General features: G+C 40.5%; 1 protein-coding gene across 6 annotated transcripts in view; it reads left to right on the top strand.

Moving 5' to 3' along the window:
• Positions 1-27,205, top strand: part of kcnd3 (potassium voltage-gated channel, Shal-related subfamily, member 3) — a 97,584-nt gene that overhangs the window by 52,359 nt on the left and 18,020 nt on the right. For all 6 annotated transcript variants that reach the window (XM_020617234.1, XM_020617264.1, XM_020617227.1 and 3 more), the window contains exon 4: positions 22,739-22,907. In XM_020617234.1, the coding sequence (XP_020472890.1) occupies positions 22,739-22,907 (169 nt within the window). The remainder of the gene's footprint in view (positions 1-22,738; positions 22,908-27,205) is intronic.

The following is a 27,205-nucleotide window of genomic DNA, read 5'->3' as shown; positions in this document are numbered from 1 at the left end:
AGAAATGAGAGGCTTTGTGAGCCTTAGCCTTCAGGAGCTGTGGGACTTCAGCACCAGATCTACTCTTTGACTGTAAGCCACAATCCTGAGCCCTTGTTCTCAGTGGGATAAGATATGAATGTCTCTCTGTTTCATGGCTGCATTACAAAATGTAAAAATTTCTTTTTCTGTCTGTCTTTTTTAAATTTTGGTGTTGCCATTTTGGATTTGTCTAGAGCTTTATGATGCATATACCACAATGTGTTGATACTGTGCAGATACCTGTGTTTTATTATGTGCACTTTGCATTTGATCCATATTCTTCCATAACAACTGTAAGACACAGAACCTCAGCTAGGCTGTTAACAACAGAGAGAGTAGAAGACCTCAGGCTATGATGTGGAGCTGAACCACTGTCTCATCAGGGGGAGGAAAGATCTGGATGAATTATTCACTGCTTTTCATCTTTTTGCTGGCTTTTTGCTGCTACCAGTTGTGCTGTAAATGTTAAAACCAAGGCAAATGTATCATGTCAGATGCGGTGTGATGACATATGCATCAGCCAAACAGGGGTATTAAAAGTACCAGGAAGAAGTTAGTTATTTCATCATTGTAGGGAGCAGTGAAAGGGTTTTTTAGGATTTACTCTTTCAGGAACATTAAACTGTACATTATGGGTTGAGTGTTTATTTAGTAATGACTGAAATAAGTAAGAACCCGGAATGTGTTTTTAAATGACACTACATTACAAATACAGTATAAACGTGATTTTGCAAATGATTGTATGGCAGCTTTCTATAAAGTACCGTGATGCTGACAGTTACTCAGTTTGCCATGTTTGTTGGGAAAAGCTATAGCACAGAAAGGGTGTTTGGCCACAACAAGCAAAATGTGGGGTGAAATAGTTTATTTATTTGGAAATTACATCAGCACTGCGTAGTTACTGTGTGAGAAGAAACATACTGCAATACAGTTTCTTGTCTGAACTGATTTGGATTTGCATATAATGATAATATATGTAAAAGCAAATTGTTTTTTTTTTCTCATTAAATTGAGAGAATATGATAATACGGTGTTGGTAAAAGTATCTCAACCAACTTGTGTTTCTATACCATGTTATTTATGTGAGTTTGCTCATGTGTACCCATGAGGTTCCTTCTTCTAAATGTAGTACTCACAAGCGATGCCATCCTCATTAAGATGCATGCGCCTGCTCCCACACACGACTTGCCACCATGCTCAAATAGAATAATGGAAGAATACACGTGTATTTTTAGAAGCTTTTCTCATTTAAGTACAGTGACTTGCTTTATTTCCTTTCTTCTATTCAAATGCCCCTAAAACAAAACTGCCTCAGCACTTACTGGTAATGAAGATGTCATTTATGTAGAAGCATTTTTATAAAAACAGAGACAGTTGCTGTTATGATAGTCCTGTGTATTCATTGCTTAATGCGTCTGTATTTTCCTGCTGCAGCTGAGCCACCCTGCATCTCGTTTTTGATGTTATTGTGTTTGAACCTTAATTTCCTGCTTTGTCTGCTTGTGTTCCCTCTGCCACAAGCTTACACACACACACACACACCTTCCATCAGCCCCTTGAGCTCCACACTGTTGCTCTGCAGCCGGCCGGCACCTGCTCTGGAGTCCAAACAGCAGGCTGACAGTAGACAAAGCCTTACAAGGCTATTCTCAGCTGCCGCTGCTGTTACTGATGATGACCCGCTGGACTTATTCTGTGGCTTACTGATGCGGTTCGATAAGCAGCGTGGGCCGTGTAGGAGTCACAACACTTGTTTAAACACTAACTCTCTCTGGCTCGTTGGAACTCGCCCTGCATGCTAAATTTAGCTGTCCAGCTTTGTCTTTTACTACCTTCTCACTGCAAAACTGCTCTATTTCTTGCTGCACTGTGTTTTTCAGTCTTGCTTACATTCAATCTTAATAGTCAGTCTCTTGTTTTTTTGGTCTTTTTTTTGGTCGTTTTGTTTTTTTTTTGCATTTTATATATTACATTTGTTCACTAGTCTTTGCCCTTCTTGCACCTCCCTCTGCAGTTGCCTTCTTGTCTAGCTTATCACAAGGATTCATTCTAATGTTAATGCTAGGGTACACAGTAGCTGCAGACTAATCTGTCTTTGTTTCATGAGTCATCTTTGTTTCTCTCATGTCTCCACAGAGACAGGAAAAAAATTTTGCTTTCTTTATAAGCCCTGTGGGAGTGAAAACTAATTCTCCAGTTTAGTTGTCTTCTCAGTCTACAAAAGGCTCTGCAGAGGAGAATATGGCCGCTGTAGCCCCAAGCCAGTCATTGCCTAAAGCCACACTGGAGGGGGATACAGGTTGAACAGATTAAATGAGTCACTGGAGCCCCAAGGGCACAACATTTTGCCCCAATTAATTGTGTTTGTCAGTGCGTGAAAGTGCAAGGTCCCTTCTCTGGCAGTAAGGAGAGCTGACAAAAAGCCCTGGTATCGTTCACTGGTTGCCATCCCCTTCTAGACTCATGCTCTCTTTATTCCCTTCTTGAGGTTTCTCAGCAGCTGTCCTGAGGCTCCAGGTCCACACAAATCTCAGATGGGTGAGTTTGAGCTAGTTAAAGTTCTCACCGCTTGGCCTTTTAGCTGTTAAATTAAAACAAACTCTACTGGATTCAGTAAGTTGATTACATTTCAGCCAATTATGGGAGTTTTGGAACAGGGGCTTGAATATTGTGTAATTGAACACAGCTTTTGGCTGCAAGGGACCTGAGGGGCTCTGGGTTATTGTGAATGTAATTATGTGGAACTAAACAATGGAGCATCATCCACTCAGACAGCCTGTGGTTAGCCCGGTGCAACCCTCACTGATGTTAGTTTGTATGACTTGTTGTGTGTTCTTATGCCTGTTTGGCAGGTTTTGTTTACATGTATGTGGAGCATGCCTTTCAGAAAAATCACTCTCAAGTAGGTCATCTGAATGTGTTGGCTGAATGACAGAAACAGTAGCTGCAATGTTTTGGTGGAGGTTAATGTTTTGAATAGAATGAAGTTCAACATCCAATTTGACACTTATAAAGGTCAGCGCACAGAGTTTGATTTCAGAGTTTAATTCCGTGCTTTTGACCATCTTGTCCACATCTAAGGCGGGCCCTTTGAGATAACCCCCAGCCATGTAGCAAAAAGGCCCTCTTAGTTTGAGCATTTGGCCAAAGGCTGTTTCTGTGCTCCAGGCTTACCCACATGCATTCTTGCACATGCTTCTGCTGAGCATACAGTACATGCATACACACACACACACATACATAATAAAAGACCAGGATGCTGTCTGCTTTCATCATATCAAATTATAAAACAGAATAATAGTTATGCACAGGTATACACTCACATGTTCATGCTGCTCTCTTGCAGACTTGTAAACTCTGAAATGGAAAATCTTTCAATCCAACTCCAAATGTTTACAGAGGAGAATGTTGTGCCCGTCTGTACTTTTTCCATAACCGTGTTAGTTGGCTGTTTTCAAGCTGATCACCAAATTAATAGGTTGTACAGCACATCATTAAAACCACCGGGGGATTTCTTTGGCTGCTACAGAATTAACAATCTTTGACAAATTTCTTCATTGAGACAGTAACAGTAATATCTTCATCTTAAGTGGAAGACAATCCCTTGGTGATCAGTAGAGATAAGAGTTTTGTCCATGAAGAGACTGTTTCTCCTTCGATTTCTCAAGTAATTCAGTCTTAAATGATTTTGTTTGCTCAGGAGAGTGCTCTTAACGCAGGATTTTAAATGAATGTTTTGTTTTATGTTGACACCAATTAGTTAGCAGAACATTCAGTACATGGAAAATGAGAAATAATTTTTTATCTGAGTCCCCTTAGCTGAAAGTTTCTTTAGAATTTCAGTCATAGCAAGGATAGCCCTTAGCAGTGGCTGCAAGGCAAAAAAGAGAGTATAGAACAAAAGACAGTAGCGTTTATATGTAGAAACTCAGCAGCTCCTTACCTCCAACCACATATTTGCTGTTTGCCCTAAGTGTTTGGACAAAGGTGGAAAAGAAACCTTTTATGTTTTATGCCCCGGCCACCTCAACTAGTGTGCAAAGACAAATTGAAACTGGTATCATTGGCAGAATTTAAAACTACTGTAAATGCGCTGGTTAAGGATTCCTTTTCTGTTTGCTCGTTTTTAGCTCTTAATTCTGGTTTTGATTGTTTTTATATTCACTTTAGTCTTGGTTTATCTGTATTATTGTCTTGTGTTTTGTCTTGTCTAGAACATGCTATGCTACTGTTTTGGCCAAGGCACCCTTGTAAAAGAGGGTGTTAATCTGAATGGGAATTCCCCTGGTAAGATATTGGTTAAATAGAGCATAGAGGTACAAACACACAGCAGCCGTAGGTTGCTGTATTCTTTATTTATTTTTTGTCCTGAGACAGGCATGTTTGTAGGAGCAGACAGCAGCAGTGTGTGTCTGAGGTTTTATATGGAAGAGTACAGTATTTTACGTCTGTGTGCGCACCTGGTATTACTCACAAACTTGTTTACACACTCATGTTGTGGGAACTAGGCCTTGGTCTCCACCGTCAAGAATTATAGGGTGACGACTAGGGTTAGGCAAGTTGTGGTTATGATATATGGGGAATCAAAGTAAAGACCCCACAAGGAACAAAAATTGTGTGTGTGTGTGTCTCGGTGTTGTAGATTCCTTCCCAGCAGTGTTGAAATGTTTTGACAGAACAATTGGTCTGAACATCCACAGCTCAGTGGAAAGAATGCCGGGCTTGACAGTCTTAACTGTACTCTGCATACGCATGCGTGTGTGTCTGTGTAAATCCACTAATACTGTATGTATATAAGTAGCAATTGTGTCTGCCATATGTACACACACCCTCGGGCGTAGAGGGTTTTTTTCAATTTGTGCATCATTCACTGCCACTGTACACATGTGCAAACACAGAGGGACCAGGCCTGCTGCAACCATTAACAGCACTAAAAATAACATGTTGGTTTCCCTCTCTGCGCTCCATATTGGTGGTGTTGAGGTTTTCATTTGTGCAGGATGCTGACCCTTTCCTAGTCTAACAGGCACTGTGCAGAAGTGGGTATTAGGAACAGAGATGGCGTCTTGTCTGTATTGAAGGTCAGAGGGATGGCCATTTTTGTTCTGGTTGTGAGGCCACTTGTCTCCATTTGTATTCAGAGCTGAAAAATTTAAGAGAAGATGTCTTCTTTTTTTCTTTTTTTCTGCTGTGGGCTTAAACACTGACCTACATTTATTTATATGCATTATCCCACATGTACACATTGACTGCGCAGTGTCTTCCACCGATTGTTCAGCTGCTTTTGCTAAAGCTATACAACTTCTCCCTGGAGTGAGCACATTTGTTTGGATAGAGAGGAGATTTGATAGAAGATGAAGGGGGGGGGGATAAAGAGAGGCAGAGGGAAATGATGTGTTCATTCCAAGATGATCAAGGGGCGAGAGGGCTGGGAAAAGGGCAGAGACTGGCTGGCACACCAGCTGCATAGGTGCAGAGATGGCAACAGGGGGAGCAGAAGACTAGAACAGCCAGTTGGAGAAGGCAGAGAGCAGAGCAGAGTGAACAGTATGGAGGACCTGGTGTTCCTGCTGTCAGGCAATCTGCACAAGCTTTTCATACAGGTAGGCTAAGATATGTAAATTCTTCAGGGAGGACTTGAGCTAGTGTAAGAGAAAACAAGTGAGGCATGGATTAGGAAATGAAAAGAATCTGGGCATGTTTGCACATGTCTATGTCAGCATCTGTTAGGCCTGCAGAGCAATTGCAGGTATAAGAGTATATGTGCAAATGTATGTCAGTCCAACCTTTTGAAGGGAAACAGAGCAAGACGTGCACTGTAGGTATGCAGCACTCTGAGGGCGCTCTTCACCATCAGGCCACAGTCCTACCACATCTCAAGCCTATCCACATAAGCAATGCAAAGTGTCAAATTGTATACAGTGATGTACTCCACAAGGACACATTACACTGTATCTGGCTTTCTAAGTGTGTGTGCACACACGTGCACCTGGTATTACTCAAAACCAGTTGACACACTCGCAATGTGGATACTTGGACTTCATAAATCATTGAATTTAGATTTAGGCGAGTAGTGGTTATGGTTAAAGTTAGGGTAAATCTCGAGGAAAGTCTATTCAAAGTCAACATAAGGAATGGAAACGGCAGTGTGTTTGTTTGTCTGGACAGGAGCCAGACAGGGATCCCAGCCAAAGAAGGAAGAGTTTAATAGAGAGCAAGTCTTAAAGGGAGGGTGAGGGAGCAGCTCATGTGCCCACAGAGAGTGGCAGAGGTTAATGCAATCCCTTTAAGTGGACATAGAGCCGGTTAAGAGGCAGTCAAGAGAGCACTAAATAAGTCATCTATTGAAGCTCACTAAGGAGATAAACTTATTCTGTATCAGCATTTTCTGGAATCAGATCTCTTCTCTGATAGTTTGTACATTGTTCTAATATTTTAAACCTCTGTATTGTAATTGCTGTGACCACTGTGGTTAGGAGTCTCCTAACATCCTTACCTTTGGCTGATGTGTCTGGGTTAGGGTTAGACTGGAAGACATCATGGTGTAGTGTTATGACATGTTATTGACTGATGCTTTCAGGTACTTTGAGAAATAAGAAAATCAATAAAAAAAGTTGATTCTGTTTTACCATTGTTTACAAGTGTATTTGTGAGAGCATGTGGAGAGTGTATGGAAAGAAGTCACGGGGAAAGGAGGATGTGTTCAGCATAATCCGAGATGCTGCCTATATCTGCAGCAGAGGCCGCTGTTTGATGGATTAGTATCAGCAGCGATAGCACTGATGTGTGAGGGAAATGGCTTTGAATGCCTGTATTCCCCTCTTTATCCGTCTTAGCTGATCCCATTACATCAGAGAAGCTTTAAATTATCCACATGCTCTGGTTATACTTGTGTGCATGTGTTGTAAATAGTGTGTGAGTAGGTACAATACCCCGCAAATGCTGATCTGAAAGCTTATTTCTTTAAAAAATGGCATGCTTCCTTCCTTTCTCATTGACCACCATGGTTATTAACTTGGGTTATAGTTAGCATGTTAGCAAGGGCTGCATGGTGACGCAGTGGTTAACTCTGCCACCTCACATCAAGAAAGGTTTGGGTTTGAGCCCCAGTGCCTTTCTGTGTGGAGTTTGCATGTTCAACAGGAAGGTTGAAGGTTCGATGCCTGCAGCCCACGTGTCGAAGTGTGTTTGGGCAAGACACTGAACCCCCCAAGTTGCCTGTGATGGCGGTGCATATGCACCTCGGCCCTGTCACGATGTTACAATGACAATAAAATAAAGCTTCTTCTTCTTCTAAGTGTCAGCCTGTGATAGAAGGCAACCTGTCCAGGCTGTACCCCGCCTCTCGCCCAATGTCAGAATATTAGATAATGGAGGATGGATGGATTGATGTTAACAAGCTGTCCTTTTCATACTCATTCATTTTCTCCACTACTCCTACAGGGGCTCATTTTTCCAGCCATGCATCCTTTGAAGGTTACTTTTATGTTTGAGTAAAAACTGACCTCTCTCAAATTAAAATGTAATAGTGCATCCCTGTAGCCTGCCCTGTTGTCTGCACTGCCACTCATCCACCGCTCTCCATCTGTCTCACTCCCAGATCTGTCAAGACAAAATCAGACAGAATCAATAAATGAAATATAAGAGTGGGTCAGCTCAAACACACTCTCTGTTCCACATTAGATCTGAAGACTTCATTTGGTCTGGTCACTGACAGGCAGTAGATCAAATAATGTATCACTCCAGCCAAAAGATTTACAATGACGGTATCTGGAGAGTTGTGGGACTTTTTTTCTTTTTTTTTTATCCTCAACGGATGTTATCATTGTTTCTGGTCTGACATTGCTTTAGTTAAGTCTACAGTGTGCTGTATCTGCAGCTGCTGCTACACAGACGCTGTAACCCAAACCCAGTCATCATTACATATCAGGATACATGACATGCTAATTCTCCTGTAGGAGCAAGCACAGTCACAAGACTCAAACCCCTACTTCCTAACTTTCTCCTACCTTAACTCCACTCACAGACTCACGTTACTGCTTCTCACTGGACTACAAGAAAAACAGGGTAAAATGTAACCACACTGCTTGAGAAAAATAATCTGCAGGCTAACAGTTGCTATCTTTGTCTTTTGTGCTCACAATGTAGCTGTCAGGGCACGCATATCTCTTCCACAAGTGCGTAGCATGAGAGTATGGTCCCCTTGCTTCTCCTGTTCACCATGCACTGCACGGGTCTATGGAGATGATGCCTTTATGGAAGAACAAAGGGACATAGAACAATGCACGTCTTAAACACTACTGGGCCTATGTTTATTCTAAGTTATGGCTCTCTGAACTGTGACAGATAATGAACGACACTGCGGTTGGAAGGAAATGATGCAGGACAAGAGACAGTGAACAATGGATTTTTTTGGCCTTCCTGCCACAGCCTGGTTGTAAGCAAGCTATGGCCGTATTCCTTCATGATCCACTGTTTCAACCAGTTAGTTTTTTTTTCTGTAGTTCATACAGTTTTCCAAATAAAACTGACTGATCACTTTTTTCCTTTACAAAACAGAGACAGATTTTTTGTTATTCCAACACGTCACACATGCTAAACTAAACACAAGCAGGACATTCAAATTCCAGATTTGTGGTTAATCATTTATGAGGCTTTTTTTTAATGATGGTGACCTGAATAGATTCCAGTGGCAACTACATTTTATTGGTCTCCAATGTGAGGTATTCTACTAGTAGTTACACTTCCATCGAAACCTAACCTGGCAACCCTACACTCACCTGACTATGTGTGGCTGATAATAACACTGTGAGACCAGCATGGTCAAAGATCAAATAACGGTGCATTATTCACACATTGACCTACATTGCTATTCTGATTCAATAATGAGGGCCTGTCATTACAGAGAAGAGTTGCAATGCGGGATGAACCTTGCCTGGATACAGAAAAAGCTGGGATGTAACTTGGCCCAGTGCTTAAGGATCAGCATGGGAGATTGCCCTTATCTAACAGGGGCTAAAGACAGATAAATTAGTGATATACTGGAATGCTCCAAAGGAGTGGGTAACTGGGATTTGTAGATAAATGTCTGTCATAGTACAGTAAATAGTGGCTGTGGGTGGGTTTCTGTGTGGGTCTGGGAGCACAGTATGTGCTATGCTATATAGTGCATACTTGTGAAGATGCATAGCATATATTTACAGTGACACTCGACAGCTTATTTCTTGCACCCACACAGCCAAACAAAAACACCTGCACACTTCCCCCGCCTAACTGTGCTGCCTCAATTGGTTCTTTTTCCTCTTGTGAGTCATCTGCCCAGTTAGAGCACACACATATACTGGCAACACACACACACACACAGGTGACAAATTCCAGTACAGCTCAGAGCAGTTTTCCAGTATGTGTGCACAGGCTGTCTGACATTTGGTCTATGCCCTGGGGGCTTCTGCACATCCATTCCATCTCAGCAAAGAGGTCAGTCACTGCGCCTCTTCCCTCCCATTGGTAGCATCTCTGGTGCTCACCTGTTATCTCTCTGCCTTCTGTGCTTGAAGCTTTCCCTTGACTGCCCAGGGTGCTCCCTCTCTTGAATCTCACACACACACACACACATGAAATACGCGTCAGTCTCGCCAGGCAATGAAATAGGACAGGGCTGGAGACACCTCTCCTGAGTATCAGCGGTGCCCTAGTTTCTCCTGGAGCCTACTTTTCTCCACCAACACACACATCACGGAGTTACCTTCATCCACAAACACTGACCCATGCTGACAGACTGACTGCTGTTAGTGACTATTGCCATGGTTGGTTTGATTGATAATAAAGAGATTATATCCACTTTTGATTTTTGCATTTATAGCGTAACATCATTCTAGCTGCTGCCAATCTAAACCAGTATTCACTAGTTTCAGTTTTATGCTGTTAACTTTCTTTGGATAGACACATCAGATTGAGATGGCATGTTATTACCCCTGATGCTCTGACCAGACAGCACATTGACCGGCCTAAAGCAAATTTGGAGGCACCAACCAGCGCTAGTTAGTTGCATTGACTGGCACTACATTAGACTTGGTCATAGATCAGTACAGTCAATGCTGCTGTTGTGCCTGACACTGATGAGAAGAGCCATGTTGGCTGTGTTCAGAGTCAATAAGTCAGGCAGTGTAGAACAGTGTGTGATGAGCGCGGCCTGCAACAAGCCAATATTCTTGGCTGTAGATAAACGATCTCACAGGGACATCTCTGATTCAAGGAGAGATGAGCAGCAAATTGTGTATATCAACTCCTGCTCACCCAGAATTAACTTTCAGTGATGAAGTGAGTTCGACCCTTAGTGGTATTTGTCTGTTGTGTGAAGTGAAATGTTAAAAGCAATACATCACAGAAAAGAAAAGTACCTATGAAATTGTGACTCTCAGATGCTAGTTGAGTATGAGTTCCACTTAAATGGGCTGAGTGGTCACCCCTGGTAAGTTAGATTAGCACTAAATACTAACTGTTCTGGCCCTGCTACCATAAATGTGGGACTTTTTTGCCACTAATGGGTATTATAGCCCTGCTCTAATGTAACCTGCCGCCGATGTTAATGTAACCCTTTTAACCGGAGAGCCGGCGCTCTGTGCACAGCTCTGTGTGCACTCTGAGCTCCCCGTGACAATAGGCAGCATCAAAGAACTGAGAGTAAAAGCCAGCTTTGGTGTTGATATAGAGGAGTGATGAGAAAATATCCTCTTTTTTTGGGTGAGATACAGTATTGAAGAATATCTTGAAGATTACCTGAGAGATGCAGTTTAAGTAGGACAGAAGAAACAGGTGTTTCATGTACAAAATAGATTCTCTTTCTCTCACACTTCAATTGTTTTTTATGGATCTTTTTTAACTGATCGGATGGGCAGCGTTTTAATGAGCAGCCTTTGAGGTCCATGTGTAACATGGAAAATGGCTTCACCTCTATAGTCACAAGGGAAGGCAGGCATGAACAGTGGACCAGAGATTAATTAGTTTCTACCTCCTTATGGGAAAAAAGTTTAATACTTTAGTCAACTTAATCATTATAGACCCACTGCACTACCAGGTCCTCTGAGGTGGTTTTGTATATTGAGTTTGTAGGCACATTTAGCTACTTATTGACACACTGACGTTGAATTGGGCTGTAAAAATCCCATAGTAGCTCGCTGGTGGAGCACTGAACCAGGGAACAAAGAAAAATCTATAGTAAAATAATTGTATCACCGTTGCGTTTTATATTATTCTATTACAAACACATGCAATAAAAGAAATGAAAAATAGCAATACACAGGGACAGTAACTACCGTACATGTGGAGGGCTGCAAGCGCAGCCTCACAAACCCCCGTGCATACAAACAAACTCACGCAGAGGCACACAGAAATGTCTGCTTCACAAACACACAAACCCAAACCACACAATCGCATTGCGACTCTATGACAGGAGGAAATAGTCAGACCAAGTAAAACAAATGCAATCGCTGTGAGTTGAATGGGAGGCAGAGCAGGTCTGACATCCTGAAATGTGCTTTACTGTTCTCTCTCCCTTTTTCTATCAATTTATCTTTGCTCGCTCCGTCTCATCTGGTGTCTGTCTCTGCCAGGGTCACCCCAATATCCCCTCCCTTTTCTTTCCTCCTCACTACAGTCTCTTTTGCCACTTTTGCACTGCCCTCCCGTCCATTTTCTTTAATGTATTTCTTTCCTTCTTTCTTTCTTTTCTCTTTGATCCCTGTGTGAAATCTGTACTGGGACCAGCCAGTTGGTCACCTTGCTGTTATGACCATATGCTCACAGAGTGGAGATGACCCTCGAACTCCTGGGCTCTGACCTCTCTCTTTCCCCCTCCTCTCAGCTCCAGTCTTATCTCTCTACACAGCCTTACTTCATCTCTGAACATTAATTCCAGCAGAGGTAAAGCAAAGCAAGGGCAACGAAGGGCTGGAGGAAACCGGGAGCATGTATTATAATAATTTATAATTCTGGTCCATTCTGTTTTCAATATACTGTGTTTATTTATTGTGAACCTGCTGACAGACAGCAAAAGCCAGTCTCTTCTATGATTCAGTTTCATTTTAGTACACCTATCTATTGAGACACACATCATCCACCCACAGGTTTAAAGTAAGGTAAAATAAAAAAAAGGTGAATACTTCTGGAAGAAGCCAGAAACTGGAGCTTGAGTTAAAAATGTTTTGCCAAACTAAAATACAGCAAGTTTATCATTTTAAAGTCTAAAAGGATACAGTCAAAAATTTCATCCTGTTTCATACTCAGACTTTGTATTGCTTGAGTTTCCTCTGGTACGTTGACACAGTCTCGTTCTTGTACACACACATGCATACCAACAGGTAAATAGAGAGAAAATGACAGGGAAACCTCCTCTCTCAGGCGCGGTGAATGTTTGTTTTATCTTCGAGTTTATTATCAACAATGAAAGAAACAGCTGGAAATTACATTAGCAAAAAAAGCACTCTAATTAAATTGAATCGAGAAATATTGAAACAACATTAAGAGGCTACAGCCCTGTGAGGTTGTAATTAGGCATTGCAGTGTTTTGAGCTAAATGCTAACCATCTATGCTTTCTATCACATTCTTAGTGCAGCATGTTAGCAGCTGCTAACATCTGATAATTAGCATGCAATAAAAAAGCTGGGGTTTATGGAAATGACAGTGTAGCAGGTATGAGAAATGAAAAGTGGAGAATTCACCAATGATTTATTAAACCAGTAGGATCATCCTCCAGCAACCAGTAATGTTAGTGCAAAATAGCAACGCATCCAATACTTGAGGATACATCTGGACAGAAATGGTGAATGACTGACAGACTGACATTGCCATTCTTGGTGTTAGCATAGCTGTAAAATCAAAATCTGATGTAGCGTTTACTAGCTGAGCTCAAAATACTGTCTCTAATTACTTTTCATTCTCTCCACATCTTTCTCCTTGTACTACTGATTGTATTGTAACATTATTGGACATGTATAGTATAACACTGGAGTTGGCTAGATGTAGTTTCTTTGCCTTCCATGTAATAAAAAAGATCATTTTCCGAATTAAAATATTTCTCCACAGATTTATGTTTCAAACAAGTTCTTTTAGTTCACACCAGCAGCTTAACTCAACCACATATCAAAGTAATTGTGCCCCAGTTCCTCAAACACACAGTGCAATAGCCTGCAGAGACTAATAGGTTTCCGTCCCAACCCGGGGCATAAAAAGTGTCTCAGAACACGTAGAGAGGACATGTCTATTATCAGTAGTGTGTATGTACAGTAACAACATTCACAAGCATTAAACGTTATCATATGCACACAGGCAGATGGACAAATGTGTTAGTGGTACTGCTATTTTCTGTGAATTAGGCAGTATGCTGGCAGTCAGTAGTGCACACTTTGGGGACCTTCCTATCTCAGATTTAATTCATATTTAAATGTTGTTATGCTTCTTCTCTTCTGGTAATTGTGTTTGCAATTCCTGGTTTCTCTTGGAAGTGGATTCACTGAAGCATTCTGTTGATAGCAGTCTGGCAATCACTAATTACAAAGACAGACACATACACAGGCACACATGCTCATTTACATACGCTTGCTCACATACAAATGAGCAAAGCTTGTATCAGGGTCCCTGGCCATTATTCACCGACATTATGTTAAGTGCACTCAAGCCTCTTAATGGGACTCTACTGGAAAACAGCATCTGTAGGCAGGAAACATCACATGTAGCTTGGAACTGGGTTTGCCACTTGCTGTTATTAGTTTCTGGAGTGCCAAAAGCTAGGGTTGAGCAACAGAGTGATGTATGGATGGAACATGAGGGGGGTGGGCAAGTGCCAACCATCAGTTGCTGAGCAGTATAAGAACTAGGGATGTCAAAATAACACATACATTTCATTTAATTAAGCACAGAAAAACGAATGCATTAAAAATTAATCCTAATTAATCACATTCCATGGTGCCCTCAACACAAAGCATTTAGCAGTGAACCCAGAGGCTCAAGCTAGCACAGCCTCTGATGCCAGCAGCCAGCCTCCTCAAGCCACACTCAACCAGCCATTCCGATGCAAGCTGAGCAAGTCTACCTGTGGCTGACTAACTCCCTTGCAAAATGGATTGCAATGGACTGCAGACCAGTTTCAGTAATTGAGGACAGGGAGTTACCAGAGTTTTTATAGTTAGCATCCTCTGACACATCTTACAAGCTGCCATTGAGAAGCATTTGCATTTTTTAAATGTATTTCCTCAGTATATTAGGTCATATTTTTGATTGTTATGGAAATTATTGCATATGGACAGTGAAAAAAGCCTTGATATGGAAATAAAGGAGCCATTGGACTTTAAAGTCTGTCAGTTATTTTGATTCAAAATTTTTTTCAATTGAAATATTTTTACTTTAACCCCAGAAATTTCTGATTAATTTTGATTAATCACACAGCATGTAATTACTGACATTTTTATTTGCTTGACAGCCCTAATAACAACCTAATGTTTAGTGTAAATGATACCAAATTACTGTGATCTTTCAACTTTTGAGAAGCCCTCCCTACATCTATACTGCTTGTGACATGTTCACTTAAATTATTAACGTTTCCAATAATGCAGATAAAGAGATACTTTACAATAGCATCATGTCAACCTTAGGCTAACTATTATGCTACTCTTAACAGTTTATATAAGCCATTGGCTAGTAATGTCCAAAGCCTACCTAGCTGCAGAGTTATTTGAAAGATATGCAGACCCTCTGGCCAGTCAAAATCAAGTATTCTGTTTGGCTGTGGTAAAACAAATTACTGTAATAAACCTCAAGCCTGTGAAAGTCAGTTCTGGAATGAAACTCTGCAAAGTGTAAAAGTTGGTCAATTCCCAGTCATAATGTAACAGGCTGGATGTGTGAGAGAGACAGTAGCAATCCATCAGTGAGAGTCACTGTAAGATTGTTGTGAGTGATGATTATGACCTTTCCTCTGTGTGCAGTGCAGTGTGAGAGTAATGCCCTTCACTTTATCAACTTATCTGTGTGTTTTTTCCTCATACTCACTTCTCATCACTTGATAAATGTAAATGAGGAAATAGCCTGCCTGCTTCACAATACTGTCTGGAAGGTTAAGACTGGATTTTGCCATAGTCCTGCAGATGTGGTAGCTTTTGTGACCATTACAATACACAGTACAGTATGTGAATAGATTTTGTAGATGAATTATTCAGATGCAGTCTACGTAATTACCAGGTGGTGGCTAAGTGTTTCCCATTTACTCAGTGGCTAAGACGTGACAGTTTTTTGCAATACGCCAAGCACAGATGGTTATTTATTGTATTCTCCATAAAAGGAGCAAACCAGTAGCAAACACTAACGGTGTACATACAGTAAAACCAAATGCACCTTTCTCACTTCAAAGTGCAATCTAAGCATTTAGCTACTGTATAAATAGCAAAGCATTGTAGATATTGCAGTTGTAGCGCTGCATTTACATGTCCCACATATGAATATGGAGCTGAAATGGTTCCATAATATTTTTGTAATGTCCTTACACTCGCATACAGTAGTAAATGCAGAAGTACTATTTTTCATATTGTAACGGAGACTGAATGGAAGAAGCCGGAAACTGAAGCTGCCTTTTTGTGCACTCCCTGGAGGAACTTTTATTATGAAACACTGCCGGGGAACACACAGCAAGGCAGACAGAACACACACAATCCCTGCCAAAACCTACAACTACAGTGGTGTGAAAAAGTATTTGCCCCCTTACTGATTTCTTATCTTTTTGCATGTTTGTCACACTGTAATGTTTCAGATCATCAAACAAATTTAAATATTAGTCAAAGATAACACAAGTAAACACATCATGCAGTTTTTAAATGAAGGTTTTTATTATTAAGGCAAAACAAAATCCAAAACTACATAGCCCTGTGTGAAGAAATGTTCGCCCCCCTGTCAAAACATAACTTAACTCTGGTTTATTGCACCTGAGTTCAATTTCTCTAGCCACACCCAGGCCTGATTACTGCCACACCTGTTCGCAATCAAGAAATCACTTAAATAGGACCTGCCTGACAAAGTGAAGTAGACCAAAAGATCCTCAAAAGCTAGACATCATGCTGAGATCCAAAGAAATTCAAAACCAAATGAGAAAGAGAATAATTGAGCTCTATCAGTTTGGAAAAGGTTATAAAGCCATTTCTAAAGCTTTGGGACTGCAGCGAACCACAGTGAGAGCCATTATCCACAAATGGCGAAAACATGGAACAGTGGAGAACCTTCCCAGGAGTGGCCAGCCGACCAAAATTACCCCAAGAGCGCAGCGACAACTCATCCAAGAGGTCACAAAAGACCCCACATCTGTCCTCAATGCTACAATAGTATAGCGATACTGTTGTTCATTTCAGCTTTACAGTATCTCCCAGGCCCTGATGGCCAGCCTACATACAATAAACACAACAGGTTACTTTATCCATGTCCTACTGTAGATAATGTAGGATATGAGGTAATTCTTTGAAGCATTACACAGGTGATTGACAATAAATGCACTGGTGGAACTATAAGAGTAGCTATAAAGGCAGCTGTCATTTTCACAGTTCAAGCTTTAGATTTCAGCTCTTGAAATTGTTCCCACCTTTCTGTTGTGGAGTTGTTCAAAACAAGGCCATTGCTGCAATTAACATGCCATTCAAAGGGCAGTTATTCATAGAGGGCTGTGTACTCTGCCTCATGCTATGCATGCAGTCAAAATCACATTCATGACTTTTAATCTGTTTAGTTTTGCAGCCTTGGCTTCTCAATGGGCTGTTTGATTGGTGCTGTGTACAGGTATTTGCAGTGTGATATTTTTTGTACCAAATCTTTGTGTTGGCATCAAAGGCCACTGTTTCTTTCTCACAACACGCATCCAGACTGAATTTAGTTTGGAACCTAATAACAGCATTGCATTCGATCAACAGATCTGGTATAGCCACAATTCTAAAATCGTCTACAGTAATAATGAATCCTGTGAAATTTACACTATTTCATACTTTCTGTATGTTATACTGTTTATTCAGAAACTCACTAGTTCTTTGTCCAGAACATATTTCAGTTCAGCACATCCTCCTGTGAAGTTTCACAACCACCACACAGTTTGGATCCTGCTTTTCTATTGAGGATCATCTGAGACAGAAAATCTATTTTTGGAACCTTCTTTACTTTCTCAGTAAGTTCACTTAAAGCAGCAGAATTTCTTAGTTAAGTCTTATTTGAAATCCACAAATCAAGATCACAATCAATGCATGTCTGTGATGAGCTGTCTTAAAGGAGAGAGTGTTTTTAAGCTCCAGTGTATCAGATTTAATCTATTTTAAGACTTTTTTTTTTCATGTTTAACAAAACCTATCCAAGCCTGTGCACATTTGAAATGACACTATCTGAATTTCTTTTCTGCTGTGCTCTTATGTTATCATTTTCTTGTACTCATGCTTCTTCCTCCTCTTCTCTGTCTACCTATTTGTCTCCCTACCTGTTGTTCCTCCTCCTCCTTATTTCTTACTTTCCTGCTGTGACATTTGTGGAGGTGAATATAGATGGTTGTCCCAACCCTGTGAGATCCATGTGTCCTCCGAGTTACTTCCATCTGAGTGAATGGCAATGAAATGTCAGATGAGAGTACAGATGGATGAATGTTTTGAGGGTTAGAGGCTTAGAGAGGCAATCTTTCACTCAGCTGAATGCAAAAGAGCTAAGTGTCAATGGCCTGTGACATCTTTCCCAATAAAAATGGAAACTATTCCAGTACTTATGGCTGTAATCAGGCATCATCATTTATGGCCACTAGTTGAACACATTTTTCAAAGTTGACCTCAGCAATGTTAAATGTGATTAAACAACTCATTTTTTCTATTTTCTTAATCAATACAGTGTCATTGAATATGTTGATGGAAATAAGACGGCTTTATGTGCTGATCATTTTTTGCGTCTGGAGCAGCTATAACATATTATATTGGTTTTGCTTTTGGTGATAATTCAGTGATATCAATTATCAACTTTTGGTCAAGTCTTATCATAACGATATGATCATATTGTGAAACCACTGTAGAAAATTTAGTATTCAAATGAACGATTCCAAGCTGATTTTAATTGAAAGATAACATAAGTTGTTGTTTTGCACATGTGAAAAGGACCATCTGATATAATGCATAACAATAAAACACAATTAATCATGAATTTGATCATTTATCTGTGATTTTGCATAAGCTTGCAAAATCCTAATACAGTGTGTAATTTCAACTTTTATTGCTCAGCCTTTGATAGTACGGATTTGTTTGACTAAGGTTTTAACATTGGACTATAACATAACGTATGCTGAGGATATGTAGGCTACTAACTGTCATCTAGTAGTAGCAGTAGTAGTCTAAGAAGAATAGAGTGTGTTGGCAGATGTTGGTTTTCAGCTGTGTGAAGAGTGCGAACAGGTGCTATAAATAAGAGCCTGAGTAGCTCTCCATGGTGCTGAAATGTCCTGGCTTTCCTCCCCTGGGATGAAAAATAAGACATAAAGTAAACCCTCTTCAGAACGGTTCAAATTAACAAATGATCTCTGAATATAACAAAGCTGTCCTGTCCTCCTTTTATTCAGCTTTTTATTTTTGCTGGCAGAAAGAACTGTTGTAAGGTTCTTGGGGAAATCTCAGTTGATAATTGTTATGTCTACAAGATGAGAAAAACAAATTAAGTATGCTAGTAAAAGAATAGCAAGCTGCTGGTTGCACAGTGTTGTTGCCTTGGAACAGAGTCTTCGGTTCAACACTGTTCAGTTCAACAACTTTGAACTTTCCCATGCACTTCAGTGGGAAAGTGTGTACATATTTTTTGACTAGTAGTGTATATTGATATCATTTGATTAAACAGTCTTTGTGTATCCTGTCCGATTATGGACACTTTCTTGTTGTTTTGTACTTTGGTGTACGTGTATTGTGATGGACAGATGCATGATGATGGCAGGCGATTGATGCCATCATCATGCATCTGTCCATCTGTCAGCCGGTTCATCACACATTCAGTACGTTTACAAGAGCACTCCCATTCAATAACCCTCTACAGAGACCTGAACTTCCTCTGATAGGATGTGACAGCTCTAACATGACAGGACTGACCTGTCCATCTGACCTTGGCATTTGCGTGCGCGTGTGTGTGTGTGTGTGTAATCTGTGCATTCACCCTGCATTTGCCTATATTCACGTATACATGTACAATATAATGTACAGCAGAGTCATGGCTTTGTGTGAGTGTGGAATGAATAAGAAGGGAGAGATGGAGAGAAAACACACTATGAATGCACTGCATCTGCTGAGAAAAATCTCTCTCCCTCCAGTATACTTCCTGTCACCATGCTAATCCATCTTCTTCCTTTCTGAGACATTTACCTCCACCTCCGCCTCATTCCCCATCCTCGGCGTCATCTGGCAGAAGTCAGAAACGGCCCCAGCATTCATCCAGACAGGCTAACCTCTCTTATCATATGCACACACACGCACATGCACACCCTCACACCATTTATGACAGTATTCTATGTCTTTAATGTGTGCAAGCCTAGCTTTATCTCTGTGCCATTTATAATGGCTCAGAGATGGCATCATTAAAGACAAGCCAGCTTGACTAAATGGGAGTGGCAAATTGACTGTAGCATTAGGAGAGAAGGGCCTCCATCAGGCTATCTGAGAGGATCCTATTAAGGAAGGCTTGCAGATGAATATGATTAGCTTTTCATTCCTCCTAATGGAAACATCTCCTAAAGAGAGGAGGAGATGAAATGCTTTGTAGTGATAGGGCCTTTGTACCACTGATGGGATTGTTATTGCCTAATATGGGTAGAAAGGCCATTAAAGTTTTTGAAAGGGACAATGAGTATTCACTGTAAGTATACGCTCACTTATAGCTGTGGATTAGCGGTTCACTGTGTGTGGCAGTGTTTTGGTTTGTTGATGAGCAAACCACCCTCCACTTTAATAGCTTCCTACTCCTACTGGGCTTTTTTTTTGCCAAAATCTGAGATTAATGAATATGAGGTTTCATCTCCTCCTTCAAAATGAACTGAATGGAGTTTTGGATGTTTGTGATTATATATGTATGTGTGTTACCATTCCGCAGTTTTACCGTCCCCAGCAGACTGTGACAGAAGTGCGTCATTAGATTATAAAATGACTATCATAAGCACGAGTTCTTAAGCAGTTTGTTATTTGCTCATGGAGAGCCTCTGGGCTTCTGTTTGTCAAGTCCTCCAATAACGACCAGGGCAACTATGTAACCTGTCAAAGTGGATGGATTTGATTAGTGTTATAGAACAACATGTTTCTGAATATCTGCAAAAATATCTGCATTGATAGGGTTCTTCTAGCTGTTTATTGTCATTATGTTGCTGTGAAACAGGTTGGTTAAAAAAAGGCTCAAATTAACACAGCAGTATTGACATTTCTGCTTAATTCTGTTTTCAAAAGGCTTTGGTGCAGTAAATAATGCATTGTATCTGATCAATGTTTACAACTTGGCAGGTGCAGACCGGTATGTGCATGAAAGTCAATTTGCATATGTGCGTAGCAGCAGTTACAGGTTGATTGACTAGATCTGCACTCTGCCAAGTCTATAGGGACCAATAATATACATTACAGATGCGTCTGGAAGCCAGTGCCAAATGCTATTCTATCCTTATGTTGTTAATATCCGTGTTAAAATGTTGGCTTATAGTGTTGCTGAAAAGGAAACAGAGAGAAAATTATGAGAAAAAAGCCAAAATACATAAAACCATGGAAGATATGACTGTACATCTTTATTTTTATTATTTATTCATTTATTTAGAACACTGTGGTGGAACTAGTATTAAGATACCATAAAATACCAATAAAAGTTTAGCATTCATTATTTTATCTAGAAGTATTTGCAGTTCATAGGACTCAACAAAGTACTTAAAGTAGAGCCTATATCATTAAAAGTACTCATTATGCAAGATTACTGGGCTCTGACAATGTTTCAATGTTGTATTGACAAACATGTAAGCAGTATTTTAATGCCATTTGTCTGTAGTACATATAATTTAACCGCATTTCTGTTACTGAATAACAATGTGTTCTGTGTGTACTGTATCTATAAAGTTACTACTAACTATGGCTGCTAGATAAATGTAGTGGAGTAAAAAGTGCATTGCATGCCTATGAAACGTAATGGTGTAAAACTATAAAATAGAATAGAATAGAATACTCAAAAGTATTGCAGAATTGTACCCAAGTATTTTACAGTATTTCATTAAATGTACTTTATACGACTGTTGCATGCATTTGCAGAACTTGTGTAGATGTGTAATTCCAGTACTGCATGAAGGTAGTTTAACCCCACATAGTTTATTCACGTTACAGCTCACTGTCATCTCTGTTTTCACTCTTTCTGACACGTTACATTGTTTTCTACAGGAGCAAGTGTGATGAAACAGAAGAGGCAGATTCCAGTGTAACATTTTGTTGCTGTCTTTCTGGCTTTGCTTCTGGTGCATGTTTTGCTTTCAGCCTCTCGGCGCCAACCAGACTGCAAATATGCAGCAGATATGTTCACAGATGAGTGTGTCTATTAATCATTTTCTCAATTGTTTGTTTACTTGGGAGACTGAAATATGCACACATCAACATGTCTAGCACACAGTATGTTTCAGAGCTCATGGAAAAAAAGTATTATTGTTGTTTAGTAGTAGTATTATTATTTTGTATTTTTATTTATACTGAAGAGATACAGTATAAACATTAACTTGACAATAATGATTTACATAAAACCTCACAACTTTACTCTCACAAAGTCCACTGTCTGCAATGAATTTGATGAATACAAAGGAAACCTTATTAGTTGCAGTTTTGAGGCAGTAATGCTTGAGGGTGGAGGTAAACAACTGAATTGTGTAAACATAAAAATCTTTCTACATTCAGCTTTAACATAATTACATTAACTTTTTTGTTTTTTTTTTTGGTTTATTTGTATACTTGAAATAAGTTATAATAAATATACTAGAACTTCCTATTTATCTGGAAAAGAAGAACGAATTACTGTTATGTTTTTTATCCTGAATAAGAAATAAAGACCACCAGAAATACAGGTTGGTTTTCCAGCTTAAGAAGCTTTTGAATTTCTTCTCTTCTGTCTTCTGTCTTTTCCTTCTACTATTGATTCCTGCAATGTGGCTTCATCTATGGTGAAAAAAGGCATTTAATATAGTTATTGTAATCTTGTTTTCTGTTTTTGAGCTCAAGATAAGATCGTTTTTTTGACTTGTAAATATTTTAGACTGAATTGGGTTTAATGACTTTTGGGAAATGTCCCTGGCATTTACTGTCCTCCCCTTCCTTCAGTCTAAATGTTAATAGTATCTGCTCTAAGTGGATGACTCAGTGGAGTTTACTGTGCCACTCAGTGCTAGGTAAGGTTTAAGAGAAGCCTCTGTCTTTCTCTTTTGGTCTAGGATTGAGTCTGTAGATCAAACTTTATCCAGTGGGGATGTAAATGTGCAGCTTGAATAAACCTAAAAGGAAAGAAGAAAGTACTGTACAGTACAAGATGAATGACTGGGCAGCAAGTGGTTGATACTGCATGACCTGAATGACCTCCAGCTGGCTGTGCGTGACTAGAACGTTGAATTTCGACAGACAGATTTTATTAAAGGCCCATTTCAGTAAATTGATTCTTTTTTCTCTCTGTCACCTCTCACAGATATGGAGACATGGTTCCCAAGACGATTGCAGGGAAGATATTTGGTTCAATCTGCTCTCTGAGTGGGGTGCTGGTAATTGCCCTGCCTGTCCCTGTCATCGTGTCCAACTTTAGTCGCATCTATCACCAGAACCAGAGAGCAGACAAGCGCCGGGCACAGAAGGTACAGGTGAGCACAGTTTTATTTCCTTTCAACCGGGCCCCAGAGAGTTGGACCTCCCGACCTGCAGCTCAGAGAGCTATCTCTCTCCCCCAGAGGGGGAGACTCCACAGGGTTCAGGTCTTCTTATTTGTATTTGTTTATATATATATGTATGTGAAATGGAAATTGACTTACAGAATATTCACATTAACAGTAGATGTGTGAGACATATTAAGTGTCACCATACATTAGTGGTCCTGTCCCCATGACATTTTCCCTTTGGACTGCATAAGTTATTCTATTTTGGAGGAATGTTTCCCTCATACCCAGAGTCAGAAAATGTCTTCTTTATAATGTCTCGGGGGCTACTGTGGTTCAGTGGGTAGAGCAGTTGCCTCCCACCCGGAAGGTCGAAGGTTCGAATCTTGGTGCCTCCAGTCCACATGTCAAAGTGTCCTTGGGCAAGACACTGAACCCCCAAGTTGGCTCCAATGGTTAGCGCTATTGGTTGAGTTGATGCCGCAGATGGCTGCCTCAGTTCTGTACCGGAAACAAATTCCTTGTGTAACATATTTGGCCAAATAAAGGTGATTGTGATCTCTGTGTGCAACTTATATATATATTTTTTTTTTCTTGTGTGTAACATACTTGGCCAAATAAAGGTGATTGTGATCTCTGTGTGCAACTTGTATATATATTTTTTTCTACATTATTCTAGTATAGCTCCATATCTGGGTTGTTAATGCAATCGAGACATTGATGAACATGTTGTAATTTGCATGTACTGTGAGACTTTTGTACTTTTATGCATATGGTGGTGTGTTGACAGTTATTCTACAGTTAGATTTAAAAGAAATCACCTTGTTTACAGTATTGCAGTATAACGCAATATATAAAATTGCAACCCCTGTATCGTGGTACATATCGTTTTGCCAGATTCTTGCCAGTACACAGCCCTACATAGAAGTGAATAAAAGATGTAGTTTGTTTTTTTTTTTTTTTTTTTTTTTGGTCTGCCCATGTGAGGAGATTTTATCCTCATAAGTAGCAATAAAAACACACACAGGCACAAATTTATAATTTGATTATTTAAATTGTTGTTTCAGCTCCAGGAGGTTTAAAGAGCCTGTATTTCTTTGGGTAATAGCCCAGACTTCCACCTAATCATTGTCAGGACTGAGGTTTCTTTTCCTCCTGACATAGAAAGTAGTTTTTGTTTGGAACCGGCGGTCCATTCCTCTCTCTCTCATTTTCATCCACATCTCTTGAAGCATGGCTTTTTTCACTCCTTTTGCTTATTTCTTCTCTTCTCCCCTCATCTGTGTTCCTCTGCCTCCATCCACTTTCCCTCCCACCCTCCCTCTCTCCCCCCCTTTGATTACTGCCATCCATCTCAGAAAATGCTCCCTGGTTTTAGTATAAATCTGTTTAAAGTCTTGCAGTTTGACCGCAGTTTATCTGTGGCCTGACCGCTGCCCAGCCTTAACTAATCCTATCCTTGTCTGAGCAAGAGTATAGTGTAACACAGCCTCTAGTGTAACACAGCCAAGTGTGCGAGGAGTGAAAGAGTCACAGAGGGGACTCCAAGCAGGTTGGAAAGTTGGGGAAATTATCTAAATTGAAAACAGGTTGGAACTGATGAGATGTATAGTGTTGACACAGAAAAGCAAGAGGAGCGGTGGAAGGAGGCAGGGGAGGCAGGTGGAGAGTAGAAAGGGGCAAGAGCTGGAGGCGATGTGTGTCCTTATGCTTTGTTCTTTCCGGAAATAGCTATCAGCCCAGTGAGGTGCTGGCTGGAAGGAAGGTGTGTGTCTGTCCATCTGCTTGTGTATAGTTTGTGCTTTTGTTTGAGTGCATGAATCCACGTCCAAAAGCTTGCGTCCACTATACTCCTTGTCAGTTTAGTTCTGACCTTCAGTTGGCCCACCTTCCTGTGTGTTCTCCACTGAGCTGCAGTGTTCTGAACACCGCTCTGTACCAAACAGCCACACCTCCAGAAGGACCCATCAAGTGACCAGTGCAGAATGACAGTGCTGTTGTCATTAACCAGCAGAGCCAGTCTTGATTTCCATGGGGCCCCAAGCAAAATTCCGCAAAGGGGCCCTCCTACCTGACCCGTGAGCCATGTAAACTGTTTACCATTGCCACATAGTCAAAGGGTCTAAGAATACATTGACATAAACAGAACATAAGGAGGTTTATACAAACAACATTCATTTAATAGAATATTTTATAATGAATCTTATGGTGATCTGTGAATCTCAAGATTTGTGTTAGAACAGGCTGAGGCTCAGTGTGGATGAACTGAGTCTGTGCTTATACTGGCTGATGATCCAGCATCTCCTCTGCTGACCAGCTTAAGCATTGTACCTGTAAAGTATAGATAATGATAGTAATATTAATTTTATCAGCTGCATCAGCCCCATTCAAACTGGCTCCCAAACACATGTGCATCCATATTGCCCAATATGAGTGAGACTAGATCGTCATCGTCTTGTTTTAAAACTATGTGCACCTATGAGGGACTGGTCCCCACAGAGGTTGCTGCAGAAAAGCACAAGTTTCATTTCATGCACACACATATGAACGCATGCTAGCATAAGACACATTATATTTTCCTATCTGCAGTTAATAAACAGTGTTGCCCATTGGCATTTATTAAACCTAACAAATATTGTTGTATTTCACCCTCGTTTTTGTCAGGCACAGAGTCACATAACTGCCCTGGAATTGGCTGGCCAGCAAGACCAAGGCATGCACTGCAGAGCTAGGTTAGCAAGACAGAGTGCACTGTGAGGCAGCACATCAGCTTCCCGTTACTGTTATTATTGCTGACAACCTGGAGATGAAAGAACACAACTTGACCTGGCTGTTGTTCCTGCAAAGCTGTTAACATTGTTACCTGCTTTGACACAAGGGGGAGGTGTGCCCTATGGAACCTGCATAGTGAGTGTAATAGAGGCCCTCTGGCTCTGCTTGTGGGACATTTCAAGTGTTCCTGGGGGCCCTCTGGCAGCCATGGGGCCTTAAGCAGGCCCTTAGTTTGCTTATACGTTAGTCAGCTCTGTTAAATGACTCCCTTAGGTGCATGAAGTTGTCCCTGGTGAAGTCAGTGACTTTCCTAAGCACCCATACATCCAACAGATAGGTTTTCCACATTTCATAACAGCATGGCTCATGTCTTATCATTGCTTTCATAATAATATTCCACCTGGATGCTGTGATCATTGTTAGTACTGCAGCAAATCTTAGTCTGGGTGCCAAGGATGATGATAGGTTTGCAAATGTGATATTTTAGAGTGTTTAGGGGATGCAATCTGTGTACCATCTCTGTCTTTAATTAGCTCACAGGATTGTGTGTTGCTTAGCATTTAAGTGTATGTGCTTAAAACCAATGGAGTATGTCTGGAATTACACTATCTTTAGTAGTAGATGCTGTGGACATTATTTGATTCTATGTGAGTGGTTGTTAACACAAACAACCCTTAGTCAGTCTGTCACTTTGCTCCAGACTGAAATATCTCAAAAACTATAGGATAGATTGCCATGATTGTTTACAAACTTTAGTGATTCCCAGAGGATGAATCGTAATGACTTTTGGTGATCTTTCACTTTTCCTCTATACCACCACTGGTTCAGAGTGAAATATCTTGACAAATGTTGAATGGATTGCCCTGGAATTTGCTGCAGATATTCATGGATGATAAATTGTAATAAATTCTTGCTTTGGTTTCTAATTAAATACCTGTGAAAATAAGACTATTCCCATCAGCCTCAGCTATACTTTGTGTTTAGTAAGTGTTAACATGTACTAACACACTGAACCATAATGGTAAACCTAGTAAATATATTTACATCAACATGTTAGCATTGTCATAAGGAACTTAGCATCCTGATGATAGCTCAAAGCACTGCTGTGCCTAAGTACAGCCTTATAAAGGCACTTAGCATCGCTACATACACTTAGTCTTGTATAATTTATAGCCACTGCAACCTTGTAACATCTGCTGCTGATATGTGTTTGGCGCAACACGTTACGTCACATTAATTTTTCTTTGAATCTAGGTTGGCAGACAGCAATCCACCAAATCAAATCAAATTTTATTTGTATAGCACCAAATCACAACAAAAGTCATCTCAGGACACTTTAAAAGTAAGGTCTAGACCTTACTGTTATCAATATTATTACATAGGGAAAACCCAACAAATCCCCCTTGAGCAAGCACTTGGTGACAGTGGGGAGGAAAAACTCCCTTTAACAGAAGAAACCTCCAACAGACCCCGGCTCTTGGTGGGCGGCCTTCTGCCTCGACCGGTTGGGGTGA

This window comes from Monopterus albus, unplaced genomic scaffold (genome assembly GCF_001952655.1).
Source record: "Monopterus albus unplaced genomic scaffold, M_albus_1.0 scaffold6.1, whole genome shotgun sequence".
NCBI lineage: Eukaryota > Metazoa > Chordata > Actinopteri > Synbranchiformes > Synbranchidae > Monopterus > Monopterus albus.
The sequence above is the reverse complement of the archived record's forward strand: the minus strand, read 5'-3'. Positions and strand labels throughout refer to the sequence as shown.